Source organism: Desmodus rotundus, chromosome 1 (genome assembly GCF_022682495.2).
Source record: "Desmodus rotundus isolate HL8 chromosome 1, HLdesRot8A.1, whole genome shotgun sequence".
Lineage (NCBI taxonomy): Eukaryota > Metazoa > Chordata > Mammalia > Chiroptera > Phyllostomidae > Desmodus > Desmodus rotundus.
In genome coordinates this window covers 201,288,095-201,305,419 of record NC_071387.1, presented here as the reverse complement: position 1 = coordinate 201,305,419, position 17,325 = coordinate 201,288,095, and the positions used below count along the sequence as shown (strand labels likewise).

Here is a 17,325-nt window from a genome sequence, read left to right as displayed (position 1 = left end):
TTAAAGGTTTTTTATTTTGGTTAAGAATGTTGTTGCTCACACAACTCACTTTTCAATTTTTCTAAAGGTAGCAGAGATTTTTGTGAAAGCATTTCCCAATCCTGAGGACATAAGAGTTCCTTTAAGAGAAAAATACCACTCTCTTCAACAGAGACTCGGGCACTGTGTTGTGAAAGGTACTGTCGTTTCTTTAACATCTGATAGAAAAACTGCGGAAAATTCTCATATTTTTAATTTATTGATTTTTAGAGAGAGAGGGAGAGAGAGAGAGGGAAACATTTGTTCCACTTACTTATGCACTCATTGGTTGCTTCTTGTATGAGCCCTGACTGGGGATCAAACCCGTAACCTTGGTGCATGTGGATGATGCTCTAACTGACTGAGCTACCCAACCAGGGCTCGCTGTGTTTTGAAAGCACTGCTTTCCTAGTGCTTGTGCATTTCTCCTCCCCTCTGAGACAGGGGTATGAGAAGGCAGGGGCACTTTCCCATCACAGGGCACCAGACAAAAGGCCTGGCTTCATGTCGTGGCTCTGTCATTTAGTAACTAAATAGCTCAGTCTCTCTGGGCCTCATTTCCTTATTTGTAAATGACTGTGTTAACAGTAGCTTTACAAATATGTTCTGAAAGGATTAAATAAGATAAAATATATAAAATGAGCATATAGTGCTTTGCACGACGTAGGTACTTTATTGAAAACTAGTATTCTTCCTTTCTCTTTATGGTTATTTATGCTTCTAATTTTATCCTATTCATTCCAGATATCCTTGTGGAAATTATTTTTTATTGTGGTAAAATATACATAATATAAAATTTACCATTTTAAGTGTAGAGTTCAGTAGCATTAAGTACAGTGACCATGTTGTGGAAATTTTTAAAGAATTCAAATTACCCACATTGTTAGAACTGTAATCTAGTATTTAAGTCTAGTTCTGTCCTATGGTTGCACATTATTTCATTAATATACTTATATTTGTGATTTATATTTTTCTGAAGACTTTTTTGACATTGTCTAAAATGTCTTGTTTATGTATTAATGTTTAAAATTTAATAGGCAGCCTCAAAAAACTTTCCTCCTTACTGTTTCCCATTAATTGAAGTTAGAAAGGTGTCCTTGTTTCTTTGGCTAAAATTATACTCATTTTTCTCTTATTTATCAGTCTGTGGAACTAGAAAACATATTAGTGATTCTTTTTACAATCATTCTTCTGATTTTTGAGCTGATTAAATTACTTCTTAATTTTTGTTTTCCAGGGTACACTTTTTGTAGTCTGGGTTCTGTCCCTTTTATTTATTTAAAAAAAATTTTTTTAAGTTGATTTTAGAGAGGGAGGGAGAGAAAGAGAGACAGACAGACAGACAGACAGACAGACATCCACCTCTTGTTCTGCCCACACGTGCATTCATTGGTTGACTCCTGCATGTGCTCTGACTGGGGATCAAACCATCGGGACGTTGCTCCAACCAGCTGAGCCACCTGGCCAGGGCTGCCCCCCTTGTTCTTTAATGGACCTTCTCTAGCTTCTGCAGTTCTACCTTAAATTATGGACGCTGGCTTTCTAATGAATACTGATGAAAGCATGATCTGTAAGAATGGGAAAATAAAGCCTCCATTGTCAGTTAGATTTTATGTCCCCAGGAGAGGGACCAGAATTGGGTCCCCTTGTGGCTTGCATTGGAGCATTTCAGTGAACTGGAAAGCTTTTTGTTCTCTTCTTTGTAGGTCCCCACACTGAGGAAGTGATGTCTGTCCTCATGCACTCCATCGACAAAGTGAGGGTGAAAGTCCTAAGGCGTGTGCAGAGAAACATAGGTGCTGTTGAGACGAACATATGGGAACCAGTTGAAGAAGAACAGCCGGCTGAGGGCGCAGGTTTTGACAGGTTTTCCCTGGGGACTAATTTGAGCAGGAGCACACTCACCGACCTGGGCAGCTCTCTGGTCCACAGTGACGCAGATACTGTCTCTGAAGCTCTGTCGGTGGAAGAAAAAAGTAGGACACAGTTCTCTGAAAGGTACAATGGAGATCTCTTAATAGCAAGCATTCACTTCCTTTGGAAAAAAAAACGTCTTCAATATTTTCAGGCAACTGATGAGCTGATTTCTGGTCCCAGCAACCTCACTGGTTGTACTAATAATGGGAAGAGGCGCTCCCCTGCCTCCTCCCAAGGACATTAGGAATGTGAAACGGGACTGTACACTTGAAAATGTACTGAAACTATTATTGAGAGATGAAATAGTTTTGTCACCTGAAAGTATAAAATCAGATGACTAGATTAAATCCTAGAGTTCACTGGAAGACTTTTAATTCTTTAGTATACGTGAGGCTTAATGAATTTAGGATCACTGGGTTAGCTATGTCATTTTTTTTAAGTTTCCAGGGAAGAAAATTGCACATTCATTTTTGGAACTTGCCCATAAATTATTGAGAGAGTGTTGTTATTTAAACCCCTGTTACTGTGAGTTAAGCAGATTTTTTTTCTTTACAATTCTAGTATCTGAAATGTAAGTTATCCTTCTCATGACTGAAAGACTATGTAATTGACCATGATCTTGCTTAAGTGAGGTAATTCCATCCACTTCAAACATCTGCTGAAACCATATACGTGGTGTGCTCGCTTTACCAAACAGCTTCCGTTTGGAATACCCTGAAGGCTGCTGTTGCACATTTGTAATAAGGAGAGACACAGAGGTGGGGACTTAGCCCAGGTGCCTCAGGAACCTTTTATTTCTCTTTTAGGGAACCAGGGATCTGTGTTCTGCCCTAAGGACCATGTTGACCGAAAACAGATTTAAAAATAATTATGGTTGGCAGTTAATGCGCCTGCCCAACAGTTTAATAGCAGTAGACAGTGTTTAAAAACCCCCATGCTTTTCATGGTACGGAATCCGAGGGCAGTCCCGCTTGTTCGAGCACATCGTACTGGCGCTGAGGAGGGTGGATGCGAGAGGGGGACAAGAACCGCAGACTAATGTGTGCTGGTGCCTTGTGGTTTTTATTGTATTTGTCCTCTAGCCTATTAGGACTCCCCGCCCCCCAGAATAACATTCATGTTTTTTTTTTTAATTCTCACCTGAGGGCATTTTTTCATTGCTTTTAGAGAGAGAGGGAGGGGGAGAGAGGAGGGGGGAGAGAGGGAAAGAAAGATAAACCCTGTGTGAAAGAGAAACATTGATCCGCTGCCTTCCGTGTGAAGCCTGCCTGGGGGTTGAACCCACAACCTAGGTATGTGCCCTGGCTGGGGATTGAACCTGCAGACTTTCAGTTCATGGGACAATGCTCCCACCAACTGACACACACCGGCCAGGGCAGCATTCATGTTTTTTAATAGGGAAATTTCTGCGAACACGTTTTAATCTCTTGTAACACAAATTTTCCCTTTTAATATTAATGTGTGATTTTTTTTAGATTCAGAATATTCAGCTCTAGTAAACACTTAAGAGATATATGCTTTAATCCAACGCCCTGGTTTGAAAGATAGGTAATCGAGGCATAAAAAACATAATATGACTTAATCAGTGGAAAGAATTTTTATTGTCAAGAATTTTAGTGATTAAATGATCTTTAATATTGTCCTTTCTAATTTTCTTTGTTGTAGAAATGCTCCAAATCATATGGAATTTGCATTGATTGCTAAGCCCAATGATAAAGAGAAAATAGGTAATCAGAAAGAAAATCTTAACAGAAAAGAAGATGATGAAAAGTTATTACAAAATGCACTTCCTGTAATAGGTGTTTGGGAATTTGAACGTGATGATGATGAATATATGAAGTTCCTTGATCTCTTTTTGAGTTATATTCTTGAAAGAGACATGGGTGGTTCCAAGGATCCTGGCATTCCATTTCTAACCAGTTTTTCTGGACATCTTAGAGAACATGAACTTAACCCTTTGCTTTTTGATATACATACAACATTAAACACACGTCAGGGCAAACCCGGAAACCAGAACGTATTCAGAGCCGGCTCCTGCTTTGCTGTTGCTCCAGAGTCCCATGAGTCTGAACAATCAGAAAGCCAGGCACTTACAGCTTCCGTCATGGTTAGTCGAGGGGTCAGACCTTCTTTAGCGAACCCTTGGAATGAAGTTAATAAAAGGGAAGGAAAGAGTGGATTGTTTGGTTTAAAACAAAAGTCAGTTTACAGAATACAAGATTACAGTACAGAGAAACCTGTAATCCAGAGACGGATGAACTCTGTTCTTTGGACTCCCGAGTCCATTAAGAGTAGAAGATGTATTTTCGAAGCAATTCGGTACAGTGACATTAACCCCGCAGAGGACCTTCCTCCAGCGCTGAGTCACACCCCAGGCAGTCTACGGAGGCTGCTGGAGTGGATGGTCAGGTGGGCCGATCGCAGGCTGCCCTGCGCTCTGGGACTGCCCGAGGCACCCTGTGGGCGCAGCCCCGTCCTTCGTGTGCGGACCTCCACAGCTGCCATCCTTACATCCTTGTGGCTTTTGCAACAACCCTATCTTGCTACCTACCAGGCAAACAATGCCATTGTTAAGGTGAGTCCTTATGTTGTTTACTACATACAAAGGAGAATTCTCTTTTTAGATTAAAACTATATTTATATTTCCCCATCTATTGATCACTAAGAAATGAAGTTAATGACAAGATTGATTATAATCTGTATTACACCTCTTTTTTTTTTTTTTTTTGCTTCAAGTGGTTCCTCTAAATTTTTTAAAAGATTATTTATTTATTTATTTTTAGAGAGGGGAAAGGAGGGAGAAAGAGAGAAACATCAATGTGTGGTTGCCTCTCATGCTCCCCCTACTGGGGACCTGACCCTCAACCCAGGTCCCTGACTGGGAATCGAAGCAGCAAACCTTTAGTTTGCAGGTCTGCACTCAATCCACTGAGCCACACCAGCCAGAGCAAATTTTTAAAAGTAATTAATTAGAGTAAAAGTACTTCCATAGAGGCTAGTAGGTTTTGTGGTTTTGTGTCTGTTTATAAAATAAAGGGAAAAGATTATTTTAAGTGCTATTACAAGATCTGTTTCTGGAGATTAATCTCATTCATTTGTGTGGAACGTAGTCCTTAGGTCCCTCATCTCTTTGACCCTGTGTTGGCTCCTGCATGTTAGATGAAACAGCACCTCCCCCAGGCTGTACAGGGTGGCCTTGTGTAGGAGAGGCGTCTTGTCAGTCAGCCTGCCTTGGGCTTTTGGTTGTCCCTGAAACCTTTGTGATTGTCCAAGCCTCCTCCTTTGTTCTTAGTGGCTCCAAGGGGCTCTCAGTGTCCCATGGGGTGAACCACATTTATCGCCAAGATGCAGGCCAATGGAAAGCCGGACCCTCAGTCAGCATGAGTCAAAGTGTGTAGTGAAGGCCCTGCTGTGGAGGAACAGGAGGTGGGTGTCCACTGGCTCTAGCTATGGGGCCCGGGTCTGTAGCCACAGGGGGTGCCTTTGCACCCAGGAGGAGCTGCTGCTTGGTTTGCTGCAGCCCTGCGGGACTCATGAAGGTGAGCCCCACTGGCTCTCAGAGACAGGTAACCTGGGAACCCGTCTCTCAGTCAGCAGCTGCAAACGTAGGAGCCAGATGTGTATGCAAGCTCCTTCTAGGGGGATCCCGGCCACTTCAGGGCAAGGCAGTGAAGGCGGGGTGGGAGGTGGCCATCGGCTTTCCTGGTCCTGGGAAGGGTCCTAACCAGCCCCTAGACGTGTGCTAAATTAGAAGCCTGGCTCTTAGGCAGCAGCGCGCACAACGTGCAGGCAGACCCATTCCAGGAGGAGCCGGGACTGGGTGTCCCTGCCTGCCTCTCTGGGCTGAGCCCAGTGGGGAGAGCTGTGGTGATGCGCACACACCTGCCAAACTGGTTTCTTGGTTTGCTGCGGTCTTGTGGGGCTCACAGATGCGAGCCTCCCTGACTTTCACAGCTATGTGTTTTGGGATCCTGTCTCTCAAATGGGAGTCTTAAAAGTTGGGGTGCTACATGTGGGGTCCAAACCTTAACAGAGGTTTGAGAGAGAAGCAGGGAGTAGGCCCTGTGTCTGGGGCGGGGTGCGTGGTGTGTGCAGCTCGACCTTTCCTGCCCGTTTCAGTGTGAGTATTCGCTCAGTTGCCCGAGGAGTAGGAGTGCACTGCATTATGGGTTTCTTTCAGCGGCAATTGCTGTGTGTGTGGTTGTGCATTTAGTGTGTCTGTGGGTGGAGGGGAGCTCAGCAACCTCTCTGTCACCTTAGTTAACCTCCCCCTCCATATTCTCATTCTGCATTCTATTTTTAAAAACTTTCATTCAAAAATAGTTTATTCTAGGAGATGAAGGGTGTGTATGTGTTTTATTTTTTTGAGGGGGTTTTTTTTTGCGGGTTTTTTTTTGCAGGTTTTTTAAAAGATCAGTCTGTGTTATCCTAAGGTAGTTTTTAAGATACTGTGATATTTGTTGTTGCTGAAATTTGTGTTTCTAGGTAGTGCATACCTAAATATGTAAAAAAGAAATAAAAGATCTATATCCATTGTATTTTTAGCTCTCTCTATATTTGCCTACTATGTCATTTTGGAGTAATTACTTAATGTCTTTATTATATTGTAAAGAGAATTAAATGAAAGCCATGTTGCGTTTTTATTACTAGTGTCTCGGTGGCCTGAAAACATTGCTGATTACCTCACAAGTCTGTAAGGCTGGTTTCTTTTGAGTACTATTTAGGTAGTCAGGTTTGTGTTTTCCGGGTGGAATAAAGACTTGATCATTGCTTCGACATCAAATATTGAGTTGTAGGTGTGTACTCTATACTTGACAAAGGAATAAGAAACTTAACCAGGAGAAATTCTGTAGAAAGTATTATTACTGTAAAGACAAAATGAAAAGTGTGGGGTTCAATAATGAAATCTCCTACAAATGGCTTGTTTTAGGTTCCAGAAAGTCCTTCCACTGGGTGTCAGAGTGGACCCAACGCTGAGAGTGACCCCAAGACCGATGCTGGCTGCATGGCAGCAGGACCCACTCATGGTGGGCCCGAGGAGAGACACGGTCACGATGAAGCTCGTCAAAGCATCTTGAAGTAAGTTGCTGATTACAGGCTTCTGTTCAGTGGGTGATACCTTTCTTGATGGTGGTTGGGCTTAAGGGAAGAATCGAATGCCTGGAAGTTAAAGGAGTAAGTATTTCTTTGAACTGGGAAACCAGGAAGTGAGTCCTTTCAGAAGTGCTTTAACAAGTCATTGCAAAATATATTTCTGCCCTGTTACTCTGTCTTCCGTCTTCTGAGAGAGGAACGAATTCATCCTGAGAGAGCCCTTTATTGTATTAAGTGATTGTCCCTGTCAGAGGAAATTGAACCAATCGTTTCATCCATTCTTACACTTGAAGCAATGCTTGAGTAATGCCTTTGAATCCCAAGGCTGGGAGAGTCCTACGTGAGAATGGCAGATTTGGATAAATTGACCTTATTCTAATATTTTGAATAAATAACAATGGGGACATTCAGCCATTCATTGTGTAGCCTTTTATTGAGCTTCTGCTGTGGACTGGACATGGGTAAAAACACAAAAGACTGTGCAAATAGAAAAACTAAGTTTGTGCTTTTTCAATGAATGGAATCAATTGAAAGCAAGCTCTTTGTTTCCAAGAATGACTTGTAATTTTAGCTGCTTCATTTTTGTCAGTAGGGTGCCCGTTGAAGCCAAAACGCCTGAAATAAAAGAATGCAATGATATTATTTCTGTCACTGATGATACTGAAAGAGAATTTATAGATATTGATGTGGATCTTTTAGGAATAGAAACGTTTACACAGGAGGAAATGAATACATACCCATCAAACCATGAAGGTTAGTTCACATGGCTAATCTTTTTGTTTGGCTTTATTAATTTGAAATTGGTGAATGATTATCCTCAGTAACTTATTTAATCTTATATCTAAATTATGTTTATAATAGCCTAAAACCAAAAATTAAAACGATATTCATGAAATGTTGAACACATTAACTCCTAACCTGAATTTAAATCATTAGGCCCTGTGCCTTGCCTCTGTGGTTGCTGTGGCCCTCTTTTCTTCGGAGAGCCAGCCCTGTGAACTTTTCCTCGGCAGTATCCCTAAGACAGAAGTCCTTGGTGCTTTACACGAGCTGTACACATGCATCTGAGGCCTCTCAAGGCTTATCTCAGATTTGCTGGATGAAGAGGGGTTGTCTCTAGGTATTTTCAAAGAATGTTTCTGTAAGGAGAATATAAAATATTTCTGCTATTAAATATTTTTCTGTAATATCCCTGACCCACCTAAAAAGTAAAATGATTATTTTTCAAACGGTCAGTTTCTTTTCCTCCTCACTTCCCTACAGAAAATGCTAAAAAACCTGTTGGAAGTCTCCGAAGTCCCACTGTCACCCCCTGCGTGCAGACTTCCCCACAGCTCTTAGAAGTAAGTCAGTGACTAGTGGGGAGTTGTTTCAATTGCACCGAAGTGTTTTTGTTCAGAACACCCCGCCGGGCCCCCTGGGAATGGCAGAGCTCAGCTGTGTCGGTCGTGCTTGTCTTTCACGGGAGGTCCGTGATTGGTAGGATGTCTTCTCATTTCAGGCAATGAAATTCTCGCCTCATAAGGTGCTGTAGCAAATTAATATAATCAAAAGTGTGAAGGTATTCTTTATTCAGAATATATAATTCAACTGTCATGTGCAGCTTTTGCACAAACATGCACTTCTATGTACTGTTTGTTTTCTCAAAACTGAATACACTGGATTTCCAGGTAGAACACAGACCATTCCCATTTACTGAAACAATTCCTTCATAGTCGTTCTCACAACATACCCACTTATGTAGTGATGGCTGTATGTAATGTATTTGTAAATACACTGTACTGGAATATGCTCAGTGGCCCAGGGTGAGGGGCCAGAAGCAATTCGCACAGTGTAAAGATCTGGTCAGAGCAGGCCCAGGCCTACATTTTAATGCTTTGGTTTCTCACTTGTTTTGAAACTGCTGTCACTCTGAGTGAGTGGCTTAAGTGAAACTCAAGATACCTGTGACAGTAACACCGATTTGTCTCCCCTCTTTTCCTTTGGGCACCGTCAATTTTAACAGCACTCCGCGGGAGAGGTTCAGTGTCCAAGGGAGGAACCACTGGAGACACATGCAGAGAAAAAATCAGCTGAACAGAAAGGGTAAGGAGGGAGAGTGTAGAAGGGGTCACTTGATGGACAGATTTTTGTCCTGTGATCTACAACGTGGATGTCATGGCAACACTGCCTTCCTAGTGAAGTTGTAACTTCAGTTCAGAGCACTGGAAGTGCTGACTTTTAGTAAATGTTACACCCCTAAACCTCAGCAGAGTGAAATGAATCCCTATCTAAAGTGCCTTTTGTTCTCCCATCACAATCAGCCTTCGTAAAGTAAGGTGTAGCTGTAAGTAGACCAGCGTTTGCTCAGCAGCTAGTCCGGGAGCCACCCTCACATACTGATTCCACTTTTGTTGGACCGAATAAAGAACCATCATGAATCATTTTATATATGTAATCTTTCACTGTTGTGGCATGATTACTATACACCATTCAAGGCTCCGATGTATATACACTCTGCTCTGCTGGCTAGCTTATTGTTTCAAGGAGAGCTGAAGTTTGAAAATTGTAGACTTTTAGAATTACCTAACATAAGAGAGGCAACATAATTAGATTTTGTCTTAATATACAAATTTTGTTCAGTTATTCTGTGAATAATTAACAAAAAGAATAGATTTAATCCCGTGTGCCTTTACAAGTAACGTAGCTATTTCTGTTCATCAAAAATTTGTCCTTATGGTTTTGGACGTGATGACAGGCTCTGTCGTGTTCTGAACAAAGGCCTGTGTCTTCCCTAGGGGTGTCTGAAGTCCCAGCCAGCCTGGCTTCTCCAGCCTCACCTGCCATTTTATCACCTCTGGCTGAGTGGTCAGGCCAGCAGTGCGCAGGTCGATATGTTACTCTGTCCAGACACAGTCTTTGCTTTGGTTTGAATCTGTGACTAATTGCTATGGAAACAAATGTCAATAGATTGTAATTATGAGCTAAACATCACAGAATTAGAGATGTTTAGATTCTTAGGTGGCTGAGCATTAAATCAGTTGTACCTTAGATAATGTGAAGAATATCTTGTTCCTAATTGATTATTAATCCTTAATAGTAGTATGATTGAAGACTTTTCAAATCCCGAACACACCATTCCTGATTCATTTTGTGTAGACACAAGTTCAGAAATTTCTAGGTAAGGATTTTTGATACTGTACCATTTTATCCTGTTTTATAAATGGGTAAGAGAATGAAATGATGCCTACTGTACCATTTTGAAATAATTACTAAATGTTTTCACCAAAAACTGTGAGAATAAAATGAAAACACCATGAAGCATTGAAAAGCAACATAGGTACACATGTATGACACCTTTAAGTTTATTATTGAAAGATGTTCCTCTAACAGGTGTGTTAAGGACAAACAGGAATTGTTTTAGAACGGTCTTTTCTGAAAAAAAGTAGTGGCTATATTATTGAAAGATGTGGTTGTTGCTCACTTTCAGCCTCTAAAAGATTTTGTATAAAATGCTTCTTTTTTTTTGCCCTGGCTGGTGTGGCTCAATGGATTGAGTGCTGGCCTGCAAATCAGAGGATCACTGGTTTGATTCCCAGTCAGGGCACATGCCTGGGTTGCAGGCCAGGTCCCCAGTAAGGGGCGTGCAAGAGGCAACCACACACTGATGTTTCTCTCCCTCTTTTTCGCCTTCCCTTCCTCTCTCTCTAAAAATAAAATCTTTAAAAAAATAAATAAAATCTTTAAAGAAAATGCTTTTTTATTTTTATTTTTTATAATCCTCACCTGAGGATTTGTTTATTGATTTTAGAGAGAGAAAGAGAAGCATCCATTGGTTGCTTCCCATATGCATCCTGACCTGGGATCAAACCCGCAACCTAGGTATGTGCCTTGACCAGGGATTGAACGTGCAACCTTTTGGTGCACGGGGCAATTCTCCAACCAACAGAGGCACCTGGCCAGGGCTAAAATGCTTGTAACTCCCGTAGAACAGACTCATCCAGGTCTGTCTTTTGAGTTTCTTTTACAGAGGTTGAATAGTGTGCTTAGTGTGTAGAAATCTTGCTGGAAAAGGAGGATAATATAACACAGCTTTCCTTTGAAATTACCCATAATTAGAGTTTATCTTCTCGCTACTTGATGAAAGCAAGGGCTAACATAAAGTCGTCTTAAAACAGGCAAGTCAGTTGTAATGCCTCTTTTTCATGGACTTGCCAAATAAAGTTTTGAGACTGAGAATATTAGATATTTGATAAAAGGCAAATATTGCTGAAGGGAAATGAGAGTAAGCCCAAGTAAATGTAAATTCAATTTAATAGGTTCTTTTCTCTTTAGAGATAATGCCCACTCCCTTATTTAGTTTATGAAATTGACTTGCTTAGAAAACATTGGGCACCTGCTATGTGTAAGGAGTCATCTCCAGATAATCATTTTATTTAAAAAAGTGAAAAGTGGCCCTGACCGATGCAGCTTGGGTGGTTGGGTGTCGTCTACCAAAAAGGTAAAAAACATACCTGATTTCTTTTGTTGGTTAAGGTTTAATTATAAATATAAACTCTAAGTTGCTGGGAAATGAAATGTTCACAGTATTGTTTTACCTCTAATGAGGATCACAGGGGCTTGCTGTCCCCATCTTAGAGTTAAAACATTTTTTAACCCATACATTTCCTATTTTCTTGACTCCATTCTGGGTCATTCAATTTAGTCAAAGAAAATATTCTTCAACCAAATTACATAGTCTATACAGCTAAATAGAATGATCGCACAGGTTTCCAACTCAGGCCCTCCAGGGACCAGGAGAGTAAATCACAAGTGTGACCTGTTCCAGTCTGTAACCCGGGCAGGCAGGGGGTGGGGCAGGGGGTGGCAGCGGCGCACTGGCTACACAACCCACATCCCTTAGTGGAGGCACCGAGGTGCATAGCTGCTGACGACACATGTTTGGTGGGCGACAAGTGTGAGACACGGAAAGATAGGCTTCAGGGTTTAAATTTCTGGAGAACTATTAGAAAGCCTTGAAAGTAGAAGAAAAAGGTAGGATCATAATGTTCAGGTCATAGACTTCTAATTTTTTATTGACTGATGTGTGGTTTTTATTTACATGCTCCCCCATGCAGTGCGCGGATCTCTGCATTTAAAGAGACACCTTCTACACACCCACCTTTGGTGTCAAATGGAGCCAGTGCCACTTCACACACACCTGTGCCGGCACCCAGGCCCCAGAGAGACGAACCCAGGGCTCAGTTTCCAGATTCTTCCAATTCTGTCAGGCAGATGCTCCAACACGAAATGTTTATGTTAGTTCAGGTAAGCACATCCCCATATAAATATGTGTAATAAGTCTACATGTGATATCTACATGAGATTTTAAAATAGAAACAAACTTCCAGAACGGACAAGTTGACATGAAATTGCCTGGCGTTTGCTATTGAGGCTCTCTGTGTTAGACAGAAGTTCGGAACTCTACAGCCTGGAGTCCAGGCTGGGCTACCTGCTTCTCACTGCGCACTTGGAGACGCCCAGGCGCGAGGTGCGCTCGAACGGGAGGTGGGGGATGATCAAAGCAGACCAGCGGGCTCCTGCCCGAAGGTGCCCAGAGTAGTTTCTAAGACAGCTTGTCACGTCACAGTCCTTCCCTTCAAACCCGGTTTTGGCTTGTTTTGAAATTGCCAGCTGCACTTGAAAGTACCTTTCACTTTGACTTCCATCACCTTGTTCTCACCTGGTTTTCCTCTTCTCTGTCTACCAAAGCTTTAAAATGATTTTCCTTTACTGCTTTGCTCCCTTAAACATTCATTTCCCTCACATCTAATCCTCTACTCATGTGATATAATATGCCGTTTTTATTGGTGATTCTTGATTTCTTTGAACTACGGGCCCTGATGAGAATACTTTTTCCACACGTTCCATTGTCCTATGAAACTTATTGAAACTGACTTTATTCTTATTCTCCCCAGTCCTTTTCCTTTTCCTTTTCTTTTTCCATTTAATAATACTACCTGGTTTAACAGCTTAAAGTTTCTGATGCATTTCTCAAACTTGTGTGTTAGATTACCTAGGGACTTTGCTGATCCCTGACCTGTGTATTTAACAAGATCTGTAAAGAATTCGGAAGACAGAAGATTTTAAGGTCGCGGTCTCAGAGTCATCCCTGCCTTGTGTCTCCGCCCACGCCCAGGGTATTGGGGGTGCCCTCCGGACTCTGCTGCCCACATGTCAGCACAGCACTTGCTGTTTCTATCGCTGTAGCCGACCTTACGTGGAGTCTGAGGACTTCACGCTTCCATGATCTTCTCTGTGCGTTTTCTAGGACATTCTTCTTCAGATGTTGTTTTAATACTGTATTTTTCGGCTTAAATGTCAGGTACAAATTTGTATACCATTTGATATATTTTTTAAAATACAAATAGTGAAATACACAGAAAATATCAGCTATCTTTTGGGATAGGATTATGAATGGTTTTTATTTTTACTTTTTTCTGTTATAAGCATGCTTTTCTTTTATAATTGAAGGGAACCTAACCTGTTTTTAACCTGCAGCTTTTCTGTGTTGGTTTGTTTTATGAGGTGCAAATTCTTCTGTTGGGCGTGAAAGACCCCTCAACCAGCTTTACCTCCCTTCTTTTCCCACCACACCCTCACAAGTCCCTGGTCCTCACAATGTAGTCCTGGAGCAGTGACATCACCATCGCCTAGGTGTCAGAAGTACACATCCTCAGGCCCCATCCCAGACCTGCTGACATTAGCAGCTCTGGGTGGGGGTGGGGGGAGGCTCAGTGAAGCGTGCTGTGACAAGCCCTCCCGGTGGTTCTCACGCATGCTGAGGTTTGAGGACTGCTGCACTAACTTGTCCCCTCATTACACCTGCTGTGGACACCTGCTGTGTCCACCTGCTGTGGATTTCCCGTTCCATCTAAGTCTGTGGCTGATAGTGGTTCCCAAGCTTTTCTGTACATTTAAAGCACCTGGTTACCTTTTTTTCCCTTCAATTTTATCACTATTTAACAAACAGCAATGAGTTCTCATTCACATTAACTGTCTGTAGAATTTTGAAAGTGGTGACACGTACGTAGGGGACCAACATATAGAGCCTGTTTGGTGAATCTCCATCTGCATTACATTTTCTGGACAACCACACCTGGCTATGGCGCGGCACATCCCTAATTCCTTTGTCCCAGCCAGCTGTGTTGAGCCTGGTGTCAGTGCGTACATCTGGAGTTCCCATCTCCTTTGTGGCAAATTTCCAGATCTCTTCAAATGTCTGAAGGGCACGCTTCTTGGAACCCACTCCATGATGTGCTTGTGGATGCTGATGGTGTACTCTCTGGTCACTACCTCGTTGGTGGCAGAAAGGCCCTTCTTCTTCTCACCTTTCTTCGTGGTGGGAGGCATTGTGTTGGGCCTAGGTTGGGAAAAGCTACCTGGTCACCTTAAAACACAGGAAACCTGGCTCCCATTCCCAGATATCCTGAGTTTGCTGGTGTGGGGTGTGACCCAACCACCGGGATTCAGTGCTGCTCAGGTGATCCAGCGTGCAGCAGGGTTTGTCGACCCGTGGTGCGTGCTTTTGCCATCCACCCCGCCGGCCCTTCCATGGCATCTTCCTCTCCCATTCCCTGATTGCTCATCTCTGCTGGTTTGTTTCCAGAGCACCTGTTCACACACACGCCCATTTTAGGAATTCTTCAATTACCCTCACCCCGCTCCATTGGTCACTCCTTTATGACCCCTGGGACATTGGTGTACACTGCTTTACAAATAGTCTCAAGTCTCATTCATAAGTGTATGTTCCCAGTTGACAGCTCCTGAAGACAGGAAGCTGTTCTTTTTTTCCTCATGTTTAAAAAAAAGCTCTCCCAGCTGTGCTTCCTGCTCAGCATTCATGGACCCTAAAGGTACCAAGACAAAGTTCTGACTGTTGTGCAGTACTCAACCAATTGTTGTTGATTCTGTGGTATTTTTTCATTAGAGTTTCAATGTTTCTTTAATTTTTATTTTATTGTAGCTGCAGCAAATCAACTTCCTGAGTCTCATGCAAATCGCAGGGTCATCCTTTGCTAACCTCCCAGACGGACATCGATGTGTTCAGCAGTCTCAGTGTGTGCCACGGGGGGGAAGCCAGGTGTCACACCCGATGGGAGGGAGTGGCGATGTTGAAGACACCAGTGGGAATCTAAAGGAGAGGCTATTCATTAAACCGCCGTCCGTGGGAGAGCGTACAGGAGAGCCTGGCAGGAAGAGCCCACCCTGTCGGAAAGGAATTGTGCAGTCTGATCAAAGTAGCAATGCAGAGTCACAGGTAACACATTCCAAAATGCCACTAAAGATGTCCTAGTAGTCTGGTGGTGGTTTTTGTTATTTGAGTCAACATTTTTGGCAGTTATTACATCCCAACTCCTCCAAGACATATTGAATATCATTTACAAAATAAGGGGTTTGTAATACATAATAGCTTTTATTTTCTTCCAGAATGTTCCACATGAGAGTATTCCTGGTCCATTGGAAGGCCAACCCTGGAATAGCGGACTGCCTACAGCATCCGAAAGCTTACCAACGACTTCCTTTCCCACAGCCCCTGCTGGAAATACTCACCTCCAGCTTTTGCTCACATCTGCCATTCTGAACACGCATAGATTTCTCCCAGCTGCAAATACATTCAGACCGGATGGTGGTTTTCCTTTGCTTCAATTTCAGCCTAAACATGAATATAAGCCCCTTCTCTTCCCTGCAGGAAGAGCTCTGCAAGTTCCCTGCGGGCCTCCACCACAGCCAAGAGAGGCCTGGGGGCCGTCCACTTCCTCCCAGCCTCCTCTGCTGCAGGGAGCAGCGCACATTCCTGCAGCGCCCTATCCGGATCTGAGCCAGCATAATGCGGGAGCCATGCCAAAGGCAGCTGAGCAGAAGAGAGGGGCAGAAACTGTCGTTACAGGAACCCCTAAGCATGTGACCTTGGATCAGCACATTGGACAAGAACACTTGACACCTCAGCAGGACTCTTCAATATTTTTAAAGCCCAAGAAAGTATTTGATGTGAAGCCAGGGCCCCTTGAGACATCTGCTCAGAATTCCTGTGGATTTCCATTATTGCACCTGCAACTTACACCTCCTTGTGCATTTCCCTCCGTCTCAAGAACACCAGTCACAGTCCCCTCTGTACCTCTCAGAGCTGCCGCAGAAGGAAGCAAACACCTGGGACTGCCGTTACTTCCCTCCCGCCTCCCACAGGAGGGCACGGTAATGGCTTCTGCAAGGAGGTGCAGGAGCGCAGGCCTGTGCGTCCCGCACTGTGTACCCCACGCACCCAGGGAAACGCTGCTACACATTTCTGTTGTAAAACTAATGCTGCTGTGACTGGTAACACTTAAAAAATCCAGTTTTAAATAATAATTGGGTATTTTAAAGGGTTTAGATCTTTCTTGTACATCAGAACCAGAATTTGCTTAGCTCTTTCACACACGTCTTCTACTCACAGAAGAAATAAGTAGTGAAATAAATGACCAGTATATTTATTCGTGCATGTGTGTGGAGGATAGAGAGCATTGGTTGAGGTTCTTAGCAATTGTGTATTATTGCCTTCAAATCTGTTAGAGGTTAAAACTGTTAAGTAGACTCAGGTCTGTGTTGCACATATAAAAGATGATGTCTTTTTAAAGTACTTAAAACACAGAGATTAACTCCTAATAAACCCACCAAAGCCTTTGATTTATGAAATTCAAGTTGTTTGTTTAGGTTCTAATTTTGTAAGTTGTCAGTACATTGTAGGAAGGTCATTGAGTAATTTATTTCCTGGTGCATTTCTAAGATTTGAAGATATTCCTGGGAAAAGAAATGGTCATTTCTTAGAAAAAGTACTTCCCATGCCTTCTTTTCTTCTGAACACATTATGAACAGAAAAGAAAGGATTAAGGGAGTAGAAAGACAGATTTCGACAAGAATTTACAGGAATGTTGTCAGAGTGGTATCACGAATCCCCGAGTCCCCACCCGCAGCACCTGCCGTGACTCCGCCTGGCCCGCTCCTGCTGTTGCCCAGAGTGTTACAGCTGATGCCGTAATCTCATTTGTAAGCGATCTTTAACTGGAACAAAATTAGGAAGACAGGACTTACAGCTTAGTTTTTGAAATAGGACAACCCAGTTGAAATTTCCAGCATTCCAAAATCATTTATTCTTTAAGATCAGGTTATTCATCTTACCCTCTAATCAATTCGTTTTCTTAGACATGTTCTATCTCTTGGACATCTTCGTTTAACTTAAACAAATATTTTTGTCAATTTTTTAACTAACTGCATAATTGAGGTGTGTAGTTTTAAATTAAT

The 17,325-nt window shown here is 42.5% G+C and overlaps 1 protein-coding gene and 1 pseudogene across 8 annotated transcripts in view; one reads left to right on the top strand and one right to left on the bottom strand.

The window, feature by feature from the left end:
• CPLANE1 (ciliogenesis and planar polarity effector complex subunit 1) overlaps window positions 1-17,325 on the top strand; it is a 92,084-nt gene that overhangs the window by 39,056 nt on the left and 35,703 nt on the right. For all 8 annotated transcript variants that reach the window (XM_053914393.2, XM_053914395.2, XM_053914394.2 and 5 more), the window contains 10 exons: window positions 68-176; window positions 1,725-2,016; window positions 3,601-4,510; window positions 6,866-7,014; window positions 7,619-7,782; window positions 8,293-8,372; window positions 9,035-9,114; window positions 12,126-12,315; window positions 15,014-15,307; window positions 15,478-16,242. In XM_053914393.2, the coding sequence (XP_053770368.1) occupies window positions 68-176; window positions 1,725-2,016; window positions 3,601-4,510; window positions 6,866-7,014; window positions 7,619-7,782; window positions 8,293-8,372; window positions 9,035-9,114; window positions 12,126-12,315; window positions 15,014-15,307; window positions 15,478-16,242 (3,033 nt within the window). The remainder of the gene's footprint in view (window positions 1-67; window positions 177-1,724; window positions 2,017-3,600; window positions 4,511-6,865; window positions 7,015-7,618; window positions 7,783-8,292; window positions 8,373-9,034; window positions 9,115-12,125; window positions 12,316-15,013; window positions 15,308-15,477; window positions 16,243-17,325) is intronic.
• On the bottom strand, window positions 14,006-14,400 carry LOC112320916 (large ribosomal subunit protein eL31-like; annotated as a pseudogene).